The sequence below is a fragment of the Sebastes umbrosus genome, chromosome 10, assembly GCF_015220745.1.
Source record: "Sebastes umbrosus isolate fSebUmb1 chromosome 10, fSebUmb1.pri, whole genome shotgun sequence".
Taxonomy (NCBI): Eukaryota; Metazoa; Chordata; class Actinopteri; order Perciformes; family Sebastidae; genus Sebastes; species Sebastes umbrosus.
In genome coordinates this window covers 24832914-24847591 of record NC_051278.1, presented here as the reverse complement: position 1 = coordinate 24847591, position 14678 = coordinate 24832914, and the positions used below count along the sequence as shown (strand labels likewise).

At 37.8% G+C, this 14678-nt stretch overlaps 1 protein-coding gene across 2 annotated transcripts; it reads left to right on the top strand.

The window, feature by feature from the left end:
- The first annotated feature begins 739 nt into the window (after positions 1-739).
- Positions 740-14136, top strand: anxa11a (annexin A11a). Of its 2 annotated transcripts, none has more exons than XM_037782635.1 (15): positions 740-892; positions 3715-4029; positions 5739-5821; positions 6605-6835; positions 7013-7100; positions 7871-7965; positions 8290-8403; positions 8599-8689; positions 10004-10083; positions 10180-10236; positions 10359-10452; positions 10618-10713; positions 12519-12577; positions 12697-12819; positions 13425-14136. In XM_037782635.1, the coding sequence occupies exons 2-15, from the start codon at positions 3717-3719 to the stop codon at positions 13482-13484; spliced, it is 1584 nt and encodes a 527-aa protein (XP_037638563.1). In that variant the 5' UTR covers positions 740-892; positions 3715-3716; the 3' UTR covers positions 13485-14136. The 2 variants fall into 2 exon arrangements, with proteins under 2 accessions (XP_037638563.1, XP_037638562.1); XM_037782634.1 differs by having other exon boundaries at positions 6467-6835.
- Positions 14137-14678: the final 542 nt, after the last annotated feature.

Below are 14678 nucleotides of genomic sequence, written 5' to 3'. Positions count from 1 at the left end.
TTATTATTAAAATCTATATTATTATTACTGTTATTATTATCAGTAGTAGTATTAATAGTGTTGTTATTATCATTATTATTATTATTATTATTATTATTATTATTATAATAATATGGTTAGTTAGTTTATCTTTATTGACAGACTCAAAGTACATTAGAAAAACATACATTCAAATAGAAACTTAGTATTATTATTTTTACTATTATTATTATTATTATTATTATTATTAAAATCTATATTATTATTACTGTTATCACTATCAGTAGTAGTATTAATAGTGTTGTTATTATTATTATTATTTTAATAATATTATGGTTAGTTAGTTTATCTTTATTGACAGACTCAAAGTCCATTAGAAAAACATACATTCAAATAGAAACGTATTATTATTTTTACTATTCTTCTTATTATTAAAGTCTATATTATTATTACCGTTATTATTATCAGTAGTAGTATTGATAGTGTTGTTATTATTATTATTATTTTTATTATTTATTATATATTATTTTAATAATTGTTATTATGAATCTAATCAGATTGTTAAGAGTTGGTAAATGTGTGTCAGCAAAAACGAATCGATAGGTGGTTTATTTTTAGGCAGCAACACGCCTGTGAAATAATAATAAACCTATTGTGACACACTAGATGACACATTTTCCATCATGTCATACATGTTCCCTCTTTATGTAACACACTGTATGTCTAGCTATGAAGAACGCATACTTGTTGTTGTCACATGGTGAGAGGACTGCTGTCAGTCAACGATGGGTGGGTTCCTTATATGGAAACTATGAGTCCCACCCATTCCTGTTAGTTAAGTACAGTCAACACCGCTGTTGGTCACAGAAACACGTCCTCCAGGAAGAGATCTACAACAAGCAGACTAAATAAAGTAAGTGCGAAAACCAAACTAAATACTCAAACGAGCCAAGCTAGAATAACGAATGATACATTATAAGTTATATTTGGTTTAAGTAGCGTCTATGTGTGGAGTGGTTTCGCTCTTCTCACCGCTGTCGTCAGGCTGCCAGCGTTACTGCTCGGCTCCCAGAGAGGCGTCTTTAGCTCTGTAGCTCAGAGACTCTTTAAGGCTGCTCGTCTTGGTCGCAGCTTCACTTTGCTGCTGGCATTCATGTTCGTTTATTTATGGTTAGCCTGCTCGCTAGCTAAGCTCCGACGTTAAGTTAAGCAGGCTTCAAGCGACGGCTGGTCTAGTCTTGTTATGTAAATTGGCTTTGGAGGTAATGAGCTCTAGTACAGGAGATTTGTTCATACAGGCCTGAAGCATTAATCTTAGCATGCGCAAAGTTCAGAAGAAACTTTAGTTCCTATTACAGCCAAGTTGACTAACTCAATCTGCACAGTGTTAAACTCTTAAGTGCAGTGTACTCACTAAGCAACATAAATATAATAAATAGTATAAAACTAGAAATGTTCCTAAGTTTTAAAGCGAGTGAGCAGACACGCCCAGCCCAGTCCAACATAATGGAGCAAGATGAAGACAGGAGATTCAAGATGTCAGCCAATAGTAACAGTCTTGTAAGACTTTAGGATGTTGTAGTTTTTTTTTTGTGCAAAACCTTTGACCCTGAAACAATAATTATCTTTACTAGCACCCCAACACCAAATATCCTGTTACTGTAATACATATTCTACCACATCAGGTAATAAAATAAAACAATTTAATAGACTATCTTGCAGCCATATGATGGCATGTACTTGTATCATTAATAACATTTGTTAGTCTATAGGTGTTGAAAAAGTGCTGTGTGAGAAACAGGGGGTGGTTAGAGGTGTTTTGTTTATTCAGGGACAGAGGTGAGTAGTTGCACCTTACTGACTACTTTGAGTGTCCCTGTTGACTTTTGTTGATTTAGTTGAGGCCCTGACATTAAACCTGCAGTAGGCAGAATGTTTTTGGCATCATTGGGCAAAAAATTCCATAATAATGTTTCAGCATATTGTAATTCAAGTGTTCTGAGAGAAAACTAGACTTCTGCACCTCCTCATGGCTCTGTTTTCAGGCTTTAAAATATCTAGCCCAAGACGGGAGACTTTGGCCAATCACAGGTCATTTCAGAGAGAGAGAGAGCGTTCCTATTGGCTGTTCATTCAACAGAGGCAGCTGTCAATCACTCGCAAACTCTGATCAAATGGTTAAATTGGGCTGCGCTGATCAACTATGAATCAATATTCTGTTACTGTAATGTCTATTTCTCCCTTCAAATGTTTTCAGAAACATCTTGTAGTGTACTGTTTAGCTGTCAAATGAGAAAGTTTGCTCCAGCTGGTGTGCTGTGCTTGGTATTTCCTCAACTGATCTCAACATGCCGGCTGCCGGGTCACAAACTTTCTCATTTTACAGCAAAACAGTACACTACAAGATGTTTCTGAAAACATTTTATGCCAGAAATAGGTAATACTTTAGCGGAATATTGATTCATATTTGATCAGCGCTGCCTAGTTTGACCGTTCGATCGGAGTTCGAGAGTCATTGACAGCTGCTCAGAGACGGCAAGGCTCCAGCTCGGCTCTGATTGGTTGTTTTCCTCCGCTCTGTGAAATCTTGTATATATGACCTTAGGATGTGGTAATTTGGTTATTTTTTATTTTTTGTAAAACCTTTGACCCTGAAACAAACATTATCTTTACTAGCACGCCAACTCCCTAAGCAAATATGGCTGTGCATTGGTGTTGCAGCTGTGCATTGGTGTTGCAGCTGTGCATTGTGGTTTTGTCAGGTCACAGTTGATGAAATGTGTGATGAAGTATGTTTACAGGCACTCTTTGAGTTTGAGCCAGCATCAGTGTTACAGTGCTACTGTGTTGGACATAAGCAGAAGGGCATGATGAGGAAGAGTTCAGAGGTTAAAAGTAGTTATGTATTAGTTAAATCCAGAGTCATTGTGCCTGGATGATTTTTGCCCTACAAAATTAAATAAATGCTGTATTTACTAAATGCTTCTATATCTCATTTGATTTGGATTTGACCTCTGTATTTTACAGGGGAGCTACCTGGTAGCTTTCCTGCTCTGTATGCTTAGTCAAACACAGCAACGTCTGTTTTTTTTTCTGTGTGCATAAAATGCAAAACAGAGAGGACTGTTCCACAAAGTCCACTGAAGTCAGTCTTACCATGGAACAAGCAGACATATTTGAACACAGGCTTTTCATACTGAGCTTAACCAAAAAGAAAGTTTCCTCTCCACCCCACCACTAAAAATGTCTGTGATCCAAAGTCCCCGGAGTGAAGACTTTCACAATTCATTAGATTGCAGTGACACTGACACTGCCATTGCTGCTTCCAAAAGCAAAGACTAGTGAGTAAAGCACTACACTTAGTCAAGTAACTTGTCCTACAAAGCCACCTAGTATTGTATGTCCAATATAACAACAAACTCTATACTTCTACTATATTTTTGTGCACCACTTCTGGAAAATTCATATTTTTCATGTCTTGGTCATATCTGCCCTGAGGCCGAGGAGGGGCAGGTTTAAAGCTACAGGTTTTCAAGTCTCTTGTAGCTATGTCAATATATTCAATATGTTTTACGGGTGCCATAAACAGCGTAGTGTTATTTCTTTTAATTGCCCTTTATCAACAGATGCAATACCTTTCTGTCTATGTGGCTGCACAAGATGATTCTTACATTTTATTATCATAGGTCATGTTTGGCAGCTGTTTGATTGACAGTTCTGTTTTTCTTCTTAAAGCCATGAGCTACCCTGGATACCCCCCTCAGCAAGGTGGATACCCCCAACAGCCTGGGGGTTACCCTCCACAGCAACCCGGCGGCTACCCACCTCAGCCTGGAGCTTACCCTCCCCAAGCTGGAGGTTACCCGCAGCAGCCAGGCGGCTACCCTTCTCAACCTGGTGGCTACCCTCCACAGGCAGGAGGCTACCCTCCACAGGCTGGAGGCTACCCTCCGCAGGCAGGAGGCTACCCTCCACAAGCTGGTGGCTACCCACCACAGGCTGGAGGCTACCCACCACAGGCTGGAGGCTACCCACAGGCACCACCGCAAGGTAAGCCACACTGTTGAAGGAATAGTTTGACATTTGTAAAATATATTAGCGAAAAACTGCCTACATTCTCATCTAGCACATACAGAGCAACACAATCATCCCAATAGATGATTTAAAAGTATGTGCAGAAAAGATAAGTTGAAGTGAAACGGAGTGTTGAGTAAGGCTAAGATATTCTGTCTCAGAAAGGGTGAGTCAGTTATGTTGTGTTTGCAGGCAGAAGGGACCACGAGACGTATAGTTAACAGAGTGGAATTTTTTTCCCTCAAAAACAAACAGACCTCTGCTGTTGCTAAGACAAGGAAGTCCCACAGTCCATCTTTCACATAGTACTCCCATTCTCTGTCCAGCTCTATGTCACCTACACGGAAACTAGTTGGAAAGTGAGAAAAAGGAAGTTCTGCTTAGACGGGTCATTCCTGTCTTTGTCTAATATTCTCAATATTTTTCCGGTATTTAGTAGCACAACTAGTTTCAGTGCCTGTTCAAAAAATGCCAGCTCAGAACACCCAGGTCTCGGTTACTCCCGGTCAAAAACATCAGTGAAATACACTTAGCGGAGGCGATTTCTAAATAGTTTCTTGCTTTGACATAACCACTGCGGAAGTATTTTGCTGGCGGTAACATTATTACAGTAGTGTTATATAGGGGTGGAAAGAAAATCGATCCACCCATGTATCGCAACTTTTTTTTTTTACGATTTGAAATTGATTCTTTAATGCCAGAATCAATATATATTTGCTTCATTTGAGTCTACACGGAGGTAGAAGGAAGTTACTGCTTTTATTGTTGTAGTATGAGTAACGTTTTATCCGTTCCGTATCTGTCAACCAAAACACACAAACGCAGCTGCTAGCCGAAACTAGAAAGTAGAAAATGGCGCAGGGTCCACGTGGATACGACCTGCACATTTTAAATCCAAAGTGCTAAACACTACACATTCAGTAAAGTATGGAAACACTTTGGGTTTCACAAATTACCAGGAAAAGCAGAGCTAGACATGATGGCTAAATCTGCATGCTAACTCTGTCATGGACAGCTAACGTTATCGTATTGCGGTAACGTGCGGTCAAGCCAGCCGCCACTCGCATCTTCGTGGTCAAATTGGCCGACGCTACATAAAAATTGCAATACATATCGAATAAGCACCCGAGCATCGTGATAGTATCGAATCGGGTGACAGGTGTATCGTCCCGGCCCTAGTGTTATAAGTTAGTATCAATCTGTCACTGGGGAAATACCGTCTTACTCACGGGGAAAAATCACACACAGGTTGCAACTTACTCACGGTCACACCGGTGTAAAACACTCGATTCGATTCTGCTTCCAGTTGGCTATCCGTTCGTGTTGACTCAGGGAAACGAAGAAGAGTTTGATTGTAAAGTGAACGGCAGTCAGTGAGCCACAGCCATTCAGATTGATTGCTCGGCTCCCAGTAGGCTCCAAGTATTGCTGCTTGCAGCATTGTCAGGGGCTCGTGCTCGTACAGAGCACGGAGCTGCGGTCTGCCCGGTGTGGACGACATGTTTGTCTCAGTCAGCAGAGCCCTGAAGCACACAGAGCGCTGTGTGCTTGATTATTCAAAATTTTAAAACGTTCAACTTGTCGCGTGTCCAAATCGCACCAAATTTGACACATCACGTCTTTATAGTTAGATTAGATGAATCCTCAACTTTCCTGAACAGCTCTGTCTTTGTTGTGTGCTGCAGGCAGCTGGGGAGGTGGCCCTGCTGGTGGATATCCGTCCATTGGTCTTGACCAGTTATCCAATCCTGGATACAACGCTGGCATGGTAAGTTTAGCCTAAAAAAATCCCCTGCACCCTGAAAATTCTAAATATATGTGTAATGCAACGTCATCAGATTACTGCGTTGAATATTCCAGTTAGAATTAATCACACAGCCATTCATGGGATATCACATCCTTTGAGTTACGGTAAGACTTTTCCAAACGTCTGCGACTTAAAATCCTCAGCATCACCATTTTCTCTGTCAGCTTCTTTTCCTAGGTCTCTTGCACGTCACATACTTCATTCTTATTCATGCTTCTTAAACCCATCAATCTAATGCGACTTTTTTAAATCCTTTTTACTTTTCTGAGTCAGTGTCTTGTCTATGTTGTTTTCTCCTTCTCTGTTATTAGATATATGAATTTCCATCTTATTATATAGCACGGCCACACTTTCTTTGGATACTTGTACATAGTGTAACTGGAAGAAGTTGAAAACATCTGGAACGTTAACTTCAGTTTCTCCTCTGAAGTTAGAATCGGGATGGAGGGGCATTTACTTGGAAATGAGTTAAATGTGGATTAATTCTATAAATATGATAAATAAATCTAATCCAAAAAAGGTGTGACCAGCTCCTTTTGCTTTGCATGAAATAATCTTCAAACTTCTGTACACATATTATTGGATGCCAATCTTTCTAAATCACAGGCCAACCAGTTCTCTGGGGGTTATCCTCAAAACCCGTCCATGTTCGCCCAAGCCCCTGGGGGGTACCCACCTGCCGCTCAGCCTAGCGGGTATGGTGCCCCCATGCCTAACCAACAGTCATATGGCCTGTACCCACAGCCAGGAGGAGGCATGCAACACCCCCAAGGCCCAGGGATGGGCTACCCTGGTCAGCCTGGCCAGCCAATGCCCGGATACCCTCGTGCACCATCGCCCAACCCACCCATGCCTGGTTATGGAGGAGCACCGGCACCTATGCCAGGTTACCCAAAGGTCCCTTCACCAAATCCATCCATGCCAGCCTACGGAGGAGGAGGAGGAGGAGGCATGCCAATAGCTCCAGCTGTCAATGTAAGAAACACTGGAAATACTTTTTGACCCTAGAGGTTTCAAAAAATAAATATCTGCCCTGTTATGGCCCTCTGTTTTTATGTGTTAAATTACCCACACACTTTTATACATTTACAGTGTAATGTCTGAAACAGATTGAACTTTTGAACTGCGGAAATTTCTGTATTGTTATCTCAGAGAGGATTCAGGGGAACAATCAAGGACTTCCCTGGAGCTGACCCACTTAGAGATTGTGAGGTCCTGAGGAAGGCCATGAAGGGCTTTGGTGAGTGCTTTGGGCAGAGAGCTTAATGATATCCTCCGGATACACATGATTCACTTGATGTTGTGTTCTATCTGTATTCTTCTTGGCAGCCCCTTATTAATTATTAAAGACTTTCTTTAGTCGAGAATAGCCTTAATTTTTTTTAGATTATAGCTTTTGTATTTAGAAAGATATTTGTCATTTTCAAGTACTAGTGATGTGACTTTTTCTGTCCCGATAGCGATACCTGGACTTTGGGTATCAGCTGATACCGAGTACCAATTCAATCCCAGTGTTTAATTAACAAGCTGTATGCATCACTGTTTTTAGTGACTGGGATTCTTTTATATGTAAGACAACATAAGGCTCGTCTTAAACGTTACTTTCCTAACTTTGTAAGACAAAATGTAACAAATAAATACATAGACATTCATTTACTGAATTGTTATTTCTTAGTAAAATAATAAATCATACACCAGTAATCTTCAAAATTAACAGGAATTACAATTCAGGTGTAAATCTTTTTAATGCAGCAACAAATTGGTCAAAACTTAAACAGGACTTGAAATGCCAGTTCATAATGTATATAGAATACAAACATAGAATTGAATTGAATAGATCGGCCCCATTGTCACTGATATCCCACCCAACTATCTGAGTCAGTATCGGCCCGATATCCGATATTGGTGCATCCCCACTAAGTTCTTATGAAATGTTTTAAATTGGAATTTAGACATGTTTCTTCATGTGTGATGTCTTTCTGATTTGACATCGTGGTCTTGTCTGTGCAGGAACTGATGAGCAAGCCATCATCGACTTGCTGGGGAGTCGCTCCAACAGGCAGCGTGTGCCTTTGCTCAAAGCCTACAAAACGTCCTACGGGAAGGTAACAGTTCTGTTTGTGCTGCTTATTGAGTTTATATGTTGTTTATGTGATCCCTGATGCCATTTTCCATTTGGAGAGTATTTACTTAACATAAATAATGTTTACAAAACGAACACCATCTCTCAATATATAATCATACGTGGCTCAGTGTGCATTCTACTAGCATTACGCAGTGGTGACAAGCAGACAACAGGTGCTAGTGCTGCCAGTAAAATGGAGAGAGGATTGGATGTCCTCAGAGCCCATTATAGCTATGCCACATAGCCTCTTGTATTAAGTTTTTCACAACAGCAGTTAATGATGGTTTTGAGTTTCCATTTTCAGGATCTGGTTAAGGACCTGACTTCAGAACTGTCTGGAGACTTTAGGAAGATGGTCATGGCCACGTTGAAGACCCCAGCGCAGTTTGATGCCTCTGAGCTCCACAGTGCCATAAAGGTAAGTGCTCAGGAACAATTGATCAATTGCTCTCAGTATTTCCAGGTTATAATGTGGTTATGCATTGTAAAAATATTTGCATACGTCTCATTATTAGGTCTGAATGAAGATTCCCTAATCAAAAATAAACAGGCTGGCTCCTACAGGGCCAGAGGATGAGGTTGTCAGGTCATCATTGTTCTGTCTTCCTAACAGGGAGCCGGAACCGATGAAGGCTGTCTGATAGAGATCTTGTCTTCTCGCTCCAACGCTGAAATCAAGGAGATAACCCGTGTATACAAACTAGGTGAGATGCCCCGGGGCGGTTAATGGACTGCTTTACCCTACTGTTGTGATCTCCTTTATCACACAGCATCATTGAAAGTGTTTTATTGCATTAGTGGTTAAGCTCAGTCTATCTAGATTTGGGTACCACCATAAAAATTTGTTAAAGCAGATGTTTTGGCTAGCAATCTGTTGCACACAACGTAATTTATTACTAATTTAGTACTACTACTTAGTACCTTTTTAGTCAATAATAAACTGAAATCAAGGTTTCATAACTGCAGCTACAGAAAAACATTTTCAATTTTTAATTCTTCATTTTGATTTATTCTTTTATTTAATTGCTCAGCATTGTTTGCTGTTTTATTTCTTTATACTTATGTAGTAATCTACAGTATCCTAGTTTCCCTTGCCAGTAAGTTGGTTTGTTGTCTGGGGAGAACGGAACCTGCCAAAATCAATGACTCGATAAATAAATAAATGAATATGCTATTAAATGTACCAAAAATAATATTTGAAATAAATGTAGGCATTAATGAATTGATAAAATGTGACATACATTGATATTTCTGTTTTCATTTGCTTCTTTATTTATTTACCTTTGGTCATGCATTCTCAGAACGGTACAGGTGTGCAGATCAGAGAAAAGAATACAGAAATAAATAAGTTTGGGGGAATAAAAAGCGTGCAGAAATTAAAACAACTATAAAAATACATAAAATTTAATAATGAATAAATAAATAAATAAAAAAAAGTTAAAAAAAAATGCAAAAAGAAATGAATACATGTCATAGTTAACAAAAATAAATACATAAAAGGGAAAATTAAATAGAAGAGTAAATAAATTGGGGAATGAATACAAGGGTAAATAGATAAAGAAGCAAATTAAAACAGAAATATCAATATATGTCACATTTTATTAATTAATGCCTACATTTATTTTTAATATTTTTGGTATATTTAATGGTATATTTATTTATTGAGTCATTTATTAATTTTTATTTTTTATTCTGGCAGGTTCTGACCTCCATAGTTGTCACCCTACTCACAGTACTATGCCTGAAAAGCTGCTAGTATATCAGTCTTATTTTCAGTGAAGAATTTTTCTGCTTTATGATTTGAACGCTGGTGCACAAGGTTTGTTACATGATTAAAGATGCTGTAAAAAGAAAATATTCAGATTATTACCATCTTCAATCCAAAAATATTCATTATAAGCCTTCAGAAGTTACTATTGCTTGAACCTATATACTTGTATTGAACCCATGTATTTGTGGTCTGTGTTTGTTTATGTGTTTTGATTGTTTGTACCATTACTTTTTTTTTGCCATTTCAGAAAACAAGAAGTCACTGGAGGATGCCATTAGTGGGGATACATCAGGCCACTTCCGCAGGCTCCTGATCTCTCTCGCTCAGGTACAGATATGATACATATTAATTACCTGTACTAATAAAAACTTTAAATTACTACTTTCATATCTAATTAGGAATATGCTGTTCTGTGTTTTGCAGGGTAATCGCGACGAACGACCGAATGTTGACATCTCTCTGGCTAAACAAGATGCTCAGGTAAAGTCTGCTTCACTCTCATTCATAATTAATGTTTGATTTATCTGCCCCTTGTGTAGTTCTCTATATATTGTATTGATTGCAAAGACATTGATCGGTACACATTGCTGTTCTCCTTATAGTCCCTGTACGCTGCTGGAGAAAACAAGCTGGGAACAGACGAGTCCAAGTTTAATGCTATTTTGTGCGCCAGGAGCATACCCCATCTCAGAGCAGGTATTCTCTATGGAGACATATTCACAAGCATAATCTAACATATGGTTCAACATTTAAAACACATTAAAGGATAATTGAGAATCTGGCCACAAATGCAACTTTAGTACCTTGTTAGCTATATTACTAATGGTGTCTGTGTGTGTGGGTACCTGTTTGTGTGTGTAGTGTTTATTCAGTACCAGCAGATGTGCGGCAGGGATATCGAGAAGAGTATCAGCAGGGAGATGTCCGGAGACCTTGAGAGTGGCATGTTGGCAGTGGGTAAGAATACACGCACACCTATTCAAGTTTAGTCTTAGATGGGTCACACCTACGTAACGCAAGAGTCAGAATCTGCTTCACATTATTAGCTAATGACAAGTGTACAGGCTGTCTGCAGCACACGTTTGATGTTGCATTCAACCATTTAACATTTTCCATGCTCATTGTATTTCATATTGCATTACAGCTATCTTAATACACTTTTGAACAAAACTACTGGGGGAAGAGGTGTTGTTAAATACATAATTTCTTTTCTCCCCTCTTTTTTGCCAACATTTCTCAGGGTTATGGTACAGTAACCTGTTTTTAGATGTGATTTATTTGAATCTTTCCAATGGTTTCGCACACCGAGTCTATACGTCGTCATTGTGAGGTGGTGTGCAGTGCAGTGTTGGATGTTTGCCTTCGGTTTTGATTGGGGATGTCATGAGAACCAATACTTAAGTATCAAGTCAATGCCAAAATTCTGAAAACGTGACAGTACTTGTTTTTCTACAGTCCCGCAGGTACCATAGGTACTTGAGACCAACGACGTCTAAAGCCCGAAAAGACCCAGTTAACTTACTGTTAACTTACTATTTTTTCCGTAATAATGCTACATTGTGAACAACATCCATGTTGAAATCGACGGGAGGAGAGCCAGTTAATGTTAGCTGTTAACAGACAGTGGGCAGCACAGTCCTGCGGAGCTAACAGCTAACGTTAATGGAGGTTGCATTGGGTTTCATTTTGATGCGTTCAAGCTCTATTCAGTAAAAAATGAGTATTAGGCGAAGGTACATTATAACATTATCTTGATGTGTTCAAATGTTCTTGTAAAATTTATTTTTTGGCGAGAAACCTGAATAAATACAGTTGTTTGAAGGAGATGTTTTCACAGCAATATAAAGTAGATATTAGAGAAGGAATTATGACCTGGTTAACTTCCTAGCACTAGATCTAAGTGTTAGTTGTTTGGTTTTGTTTTTACCGTGGTATCAGATTGTGTATCAAGAATTGTGGAATTTCCCTGGTATTGGTATCTACTACTAAATTTCTGGTATTGTGACATCCCTAGTTTTGATGCTGTGTTTCATTTCACTTTTCTGGAGAGTGTTTTCATTTCTGATTTTATATTTACTTTTTTTCAAAATACAACTTGCATTAAAGCTGCATTTATCAATATCTCGCCACTAGGGGGCAGAAAACCCCAGAAACAAGCTGGACTTAGACTCTCCACCAATTCCTGAGAGAAATATCTCGCTCTTTAGCTGCTAGATGTACGACTTTCTCCATCAGCTAGTTGCTATGGTTTCCTGTCTGCCATTTGGTGCTGGACAGGTAGCACACGTCAGAGCTTGTTTGCTTAAAAACAGCTGCTGCCTGCTGCTGGCAGTGGGTTGTTGTGTTGATGGAAATGTGTAGACGGTAAATATGCTGGGATCAAACAGGCTTAAAAGCTCAGTAGAGCTGCAGATAATCCTCTATAGGTTCGTCAAAACGAGTGACACCGACGAGAGTCCACATAGTAATTTCATTAAATATGAAAATATTGATTAATGCAGCTTTAAATTGGCTTATTGCCGTCCTGTTGTATCCTTTTGGCGTATGCATATCTTGATTTTTCACAGGTCACTTTTCAGATGGCACTTAAGGAAAGTATTGTTGTCTTCATCATCCTCACCTTGCAGTGATGAATATTAGAAAGTGTTCTTTACAGTGCACTTAATAGTAATTGAGTGATCTTGTTTGTTTAAAAAAGGAGACAAAGTATGAATAAATGAGTACAGTGTGCCTGTGTTGGTGATACGTATTTTCTGTTTCAGTGAAGTGTATTAAGAACACAACTGGCTACTTTGCTGAGAGACTTTACAAGTCCATGAAGGTGAGAAATCCTGTGTTTGTTGGATAGTAATATTCTATACATAACTAAATAAGTGTAGCATAATATTTAATTTTTGTCACCCTCATTGTGTGTATTTGTGTGTGTGCGCATGTTTTCAGGGAGCTGGGACCAAAGACACAACCCTGATCCGGATCATGGTCTCCCGTTCTGAGGTTGACATGCTGGATATCCGCCAGGAGTATGTGAAAAACTACGGCAAGTCGCTGTACACGCACATCTCTGTAAGTATCTTCATCATATATTGTGCTTAATACAAATAACACTACAGCTGCATGGATGAGTTAAAAGCAACAACTACAGTACACACTTCTAAAAACTGCACACCTCTTCCATTTTTAAAATAGTGCACATTTTTATAGTATTTTGTAAATATTTTTTAAAAATTGTATTTTTCTTCTATTCTATATTTATGTTTCTTATACATATTTTATAGTATTTTAAAAATATCTTTATTGTATTTTTCTTCTATTCTATATTCATGTTTCTTGTATTTATTTTTAATAGTATTTTATATATTTTTATTGTATTTGTATTCTATTCTATATTTATGTTTCTTGTACATATTTTTAATAGTATTTTTTATATTGTATTTTTCTTCTATTCTATATTTATGTTTCTTGTACATATTTTTTAATAGTATTTTTTTATATTGTATTTTTCTTCTATTCTATATTTATGTTTCTTGATTTTGCAATACTTGCTTTTATTTTTTATTTTAATTTCTCATACTATGTTTATGTTCTGCACCATTACATCAAAGCAAATTCTGATTCTGACATGATTTTGGGAGACTAATAATTTGCTGACGCATTTGTTTCATTGACAGGGAGACACATCAGGAGACTACAAGAAACTCCTACTGAAGTTCTGTGGGGGTTCTGACTGAAAAGGAAACAGTGACCTCACTGTGCTACATTATAGAAATGTTCTACAAAAATATCAGTTTTCTGCCTTATCTTCATGCACTATACAAAAAACGCAAACCTGCATGCCATGCCAGTACTCTCAATGCAATGTTTACCTAGTTTTAAGAACCACCTTTTTTTTCGTTTCTTTTCTATATACAGTATGCACACAAAGGTTTTATATTTTTGCACTTGTAATATCTTGCTGGATATTTGAGTTGAATACACATGGCCATACAATAGATTAGAAAGAGATTACATTTGAGTTTTTAGAGCTATATATTTTTAGAATATTTTATATAAATTTTGCCAATATGATCAGCTATCTAATGATATCTGACACATTTATCAGCTAATTTTGTAATGTTCAGCAATGCTGAATAAAGTATGAGACATGGAATACATAGCAGCTAAGTACCAAAGTTGTATATCAATGTTTGCGATTGTATAATCTCTTCTTTACTTTGTCTTTCCTTTTTTTTGTTCATCATAATTGTGCTGTATTTGCAGCAGATGCTTTAATGTGTGTATTATCATTGTAGCACGTAAAACTCAAGCATTACATTTCATAAATTTTGGTGATTTTTTCATCATGAGTCTCAGAAAATAAATATTGAGAATGCTTTGCTGGAAGTATTTGAGGTTCATCACATGAAATGCATACATTGAAATTATTTGAAAATACAACAACAACATATGAACAGGCATCATTTAGATACAGATGTCCCTCTAAAATACAAAGCAATGTCTATCATATCCCTTCACTGGTTCACAAACAAATTAATCCCTAGATGCAATACAAACGTTTTTTATCATTATACTATCCTCCAAAACTGTCATGACCTTTTCATGTCAGCACTTGGTAGTAGATTCAGTTTACCACTAGAGGGCAGTGAAGTCTTAATCCACCCTCAACAGCTACACCAAAAGTGGCAATTTCAACAAGCAGAGTTCCTTACAAATGCTCCGTTGTGAAGAATATGGATCATTATATGATGGAGTTAAATCAATAACCATGGTCACAATTCAGTTTAAATTCATACAGGACCCATAATAAACTATGGAGGACGGAACCTGCCAAAATAAAAAAACAAAAATGACTCAATAAATAAATAAATATGTCATTAAATGTACGAAAAATAATATTACAAATAAATGTAGGCATTAATGAATCA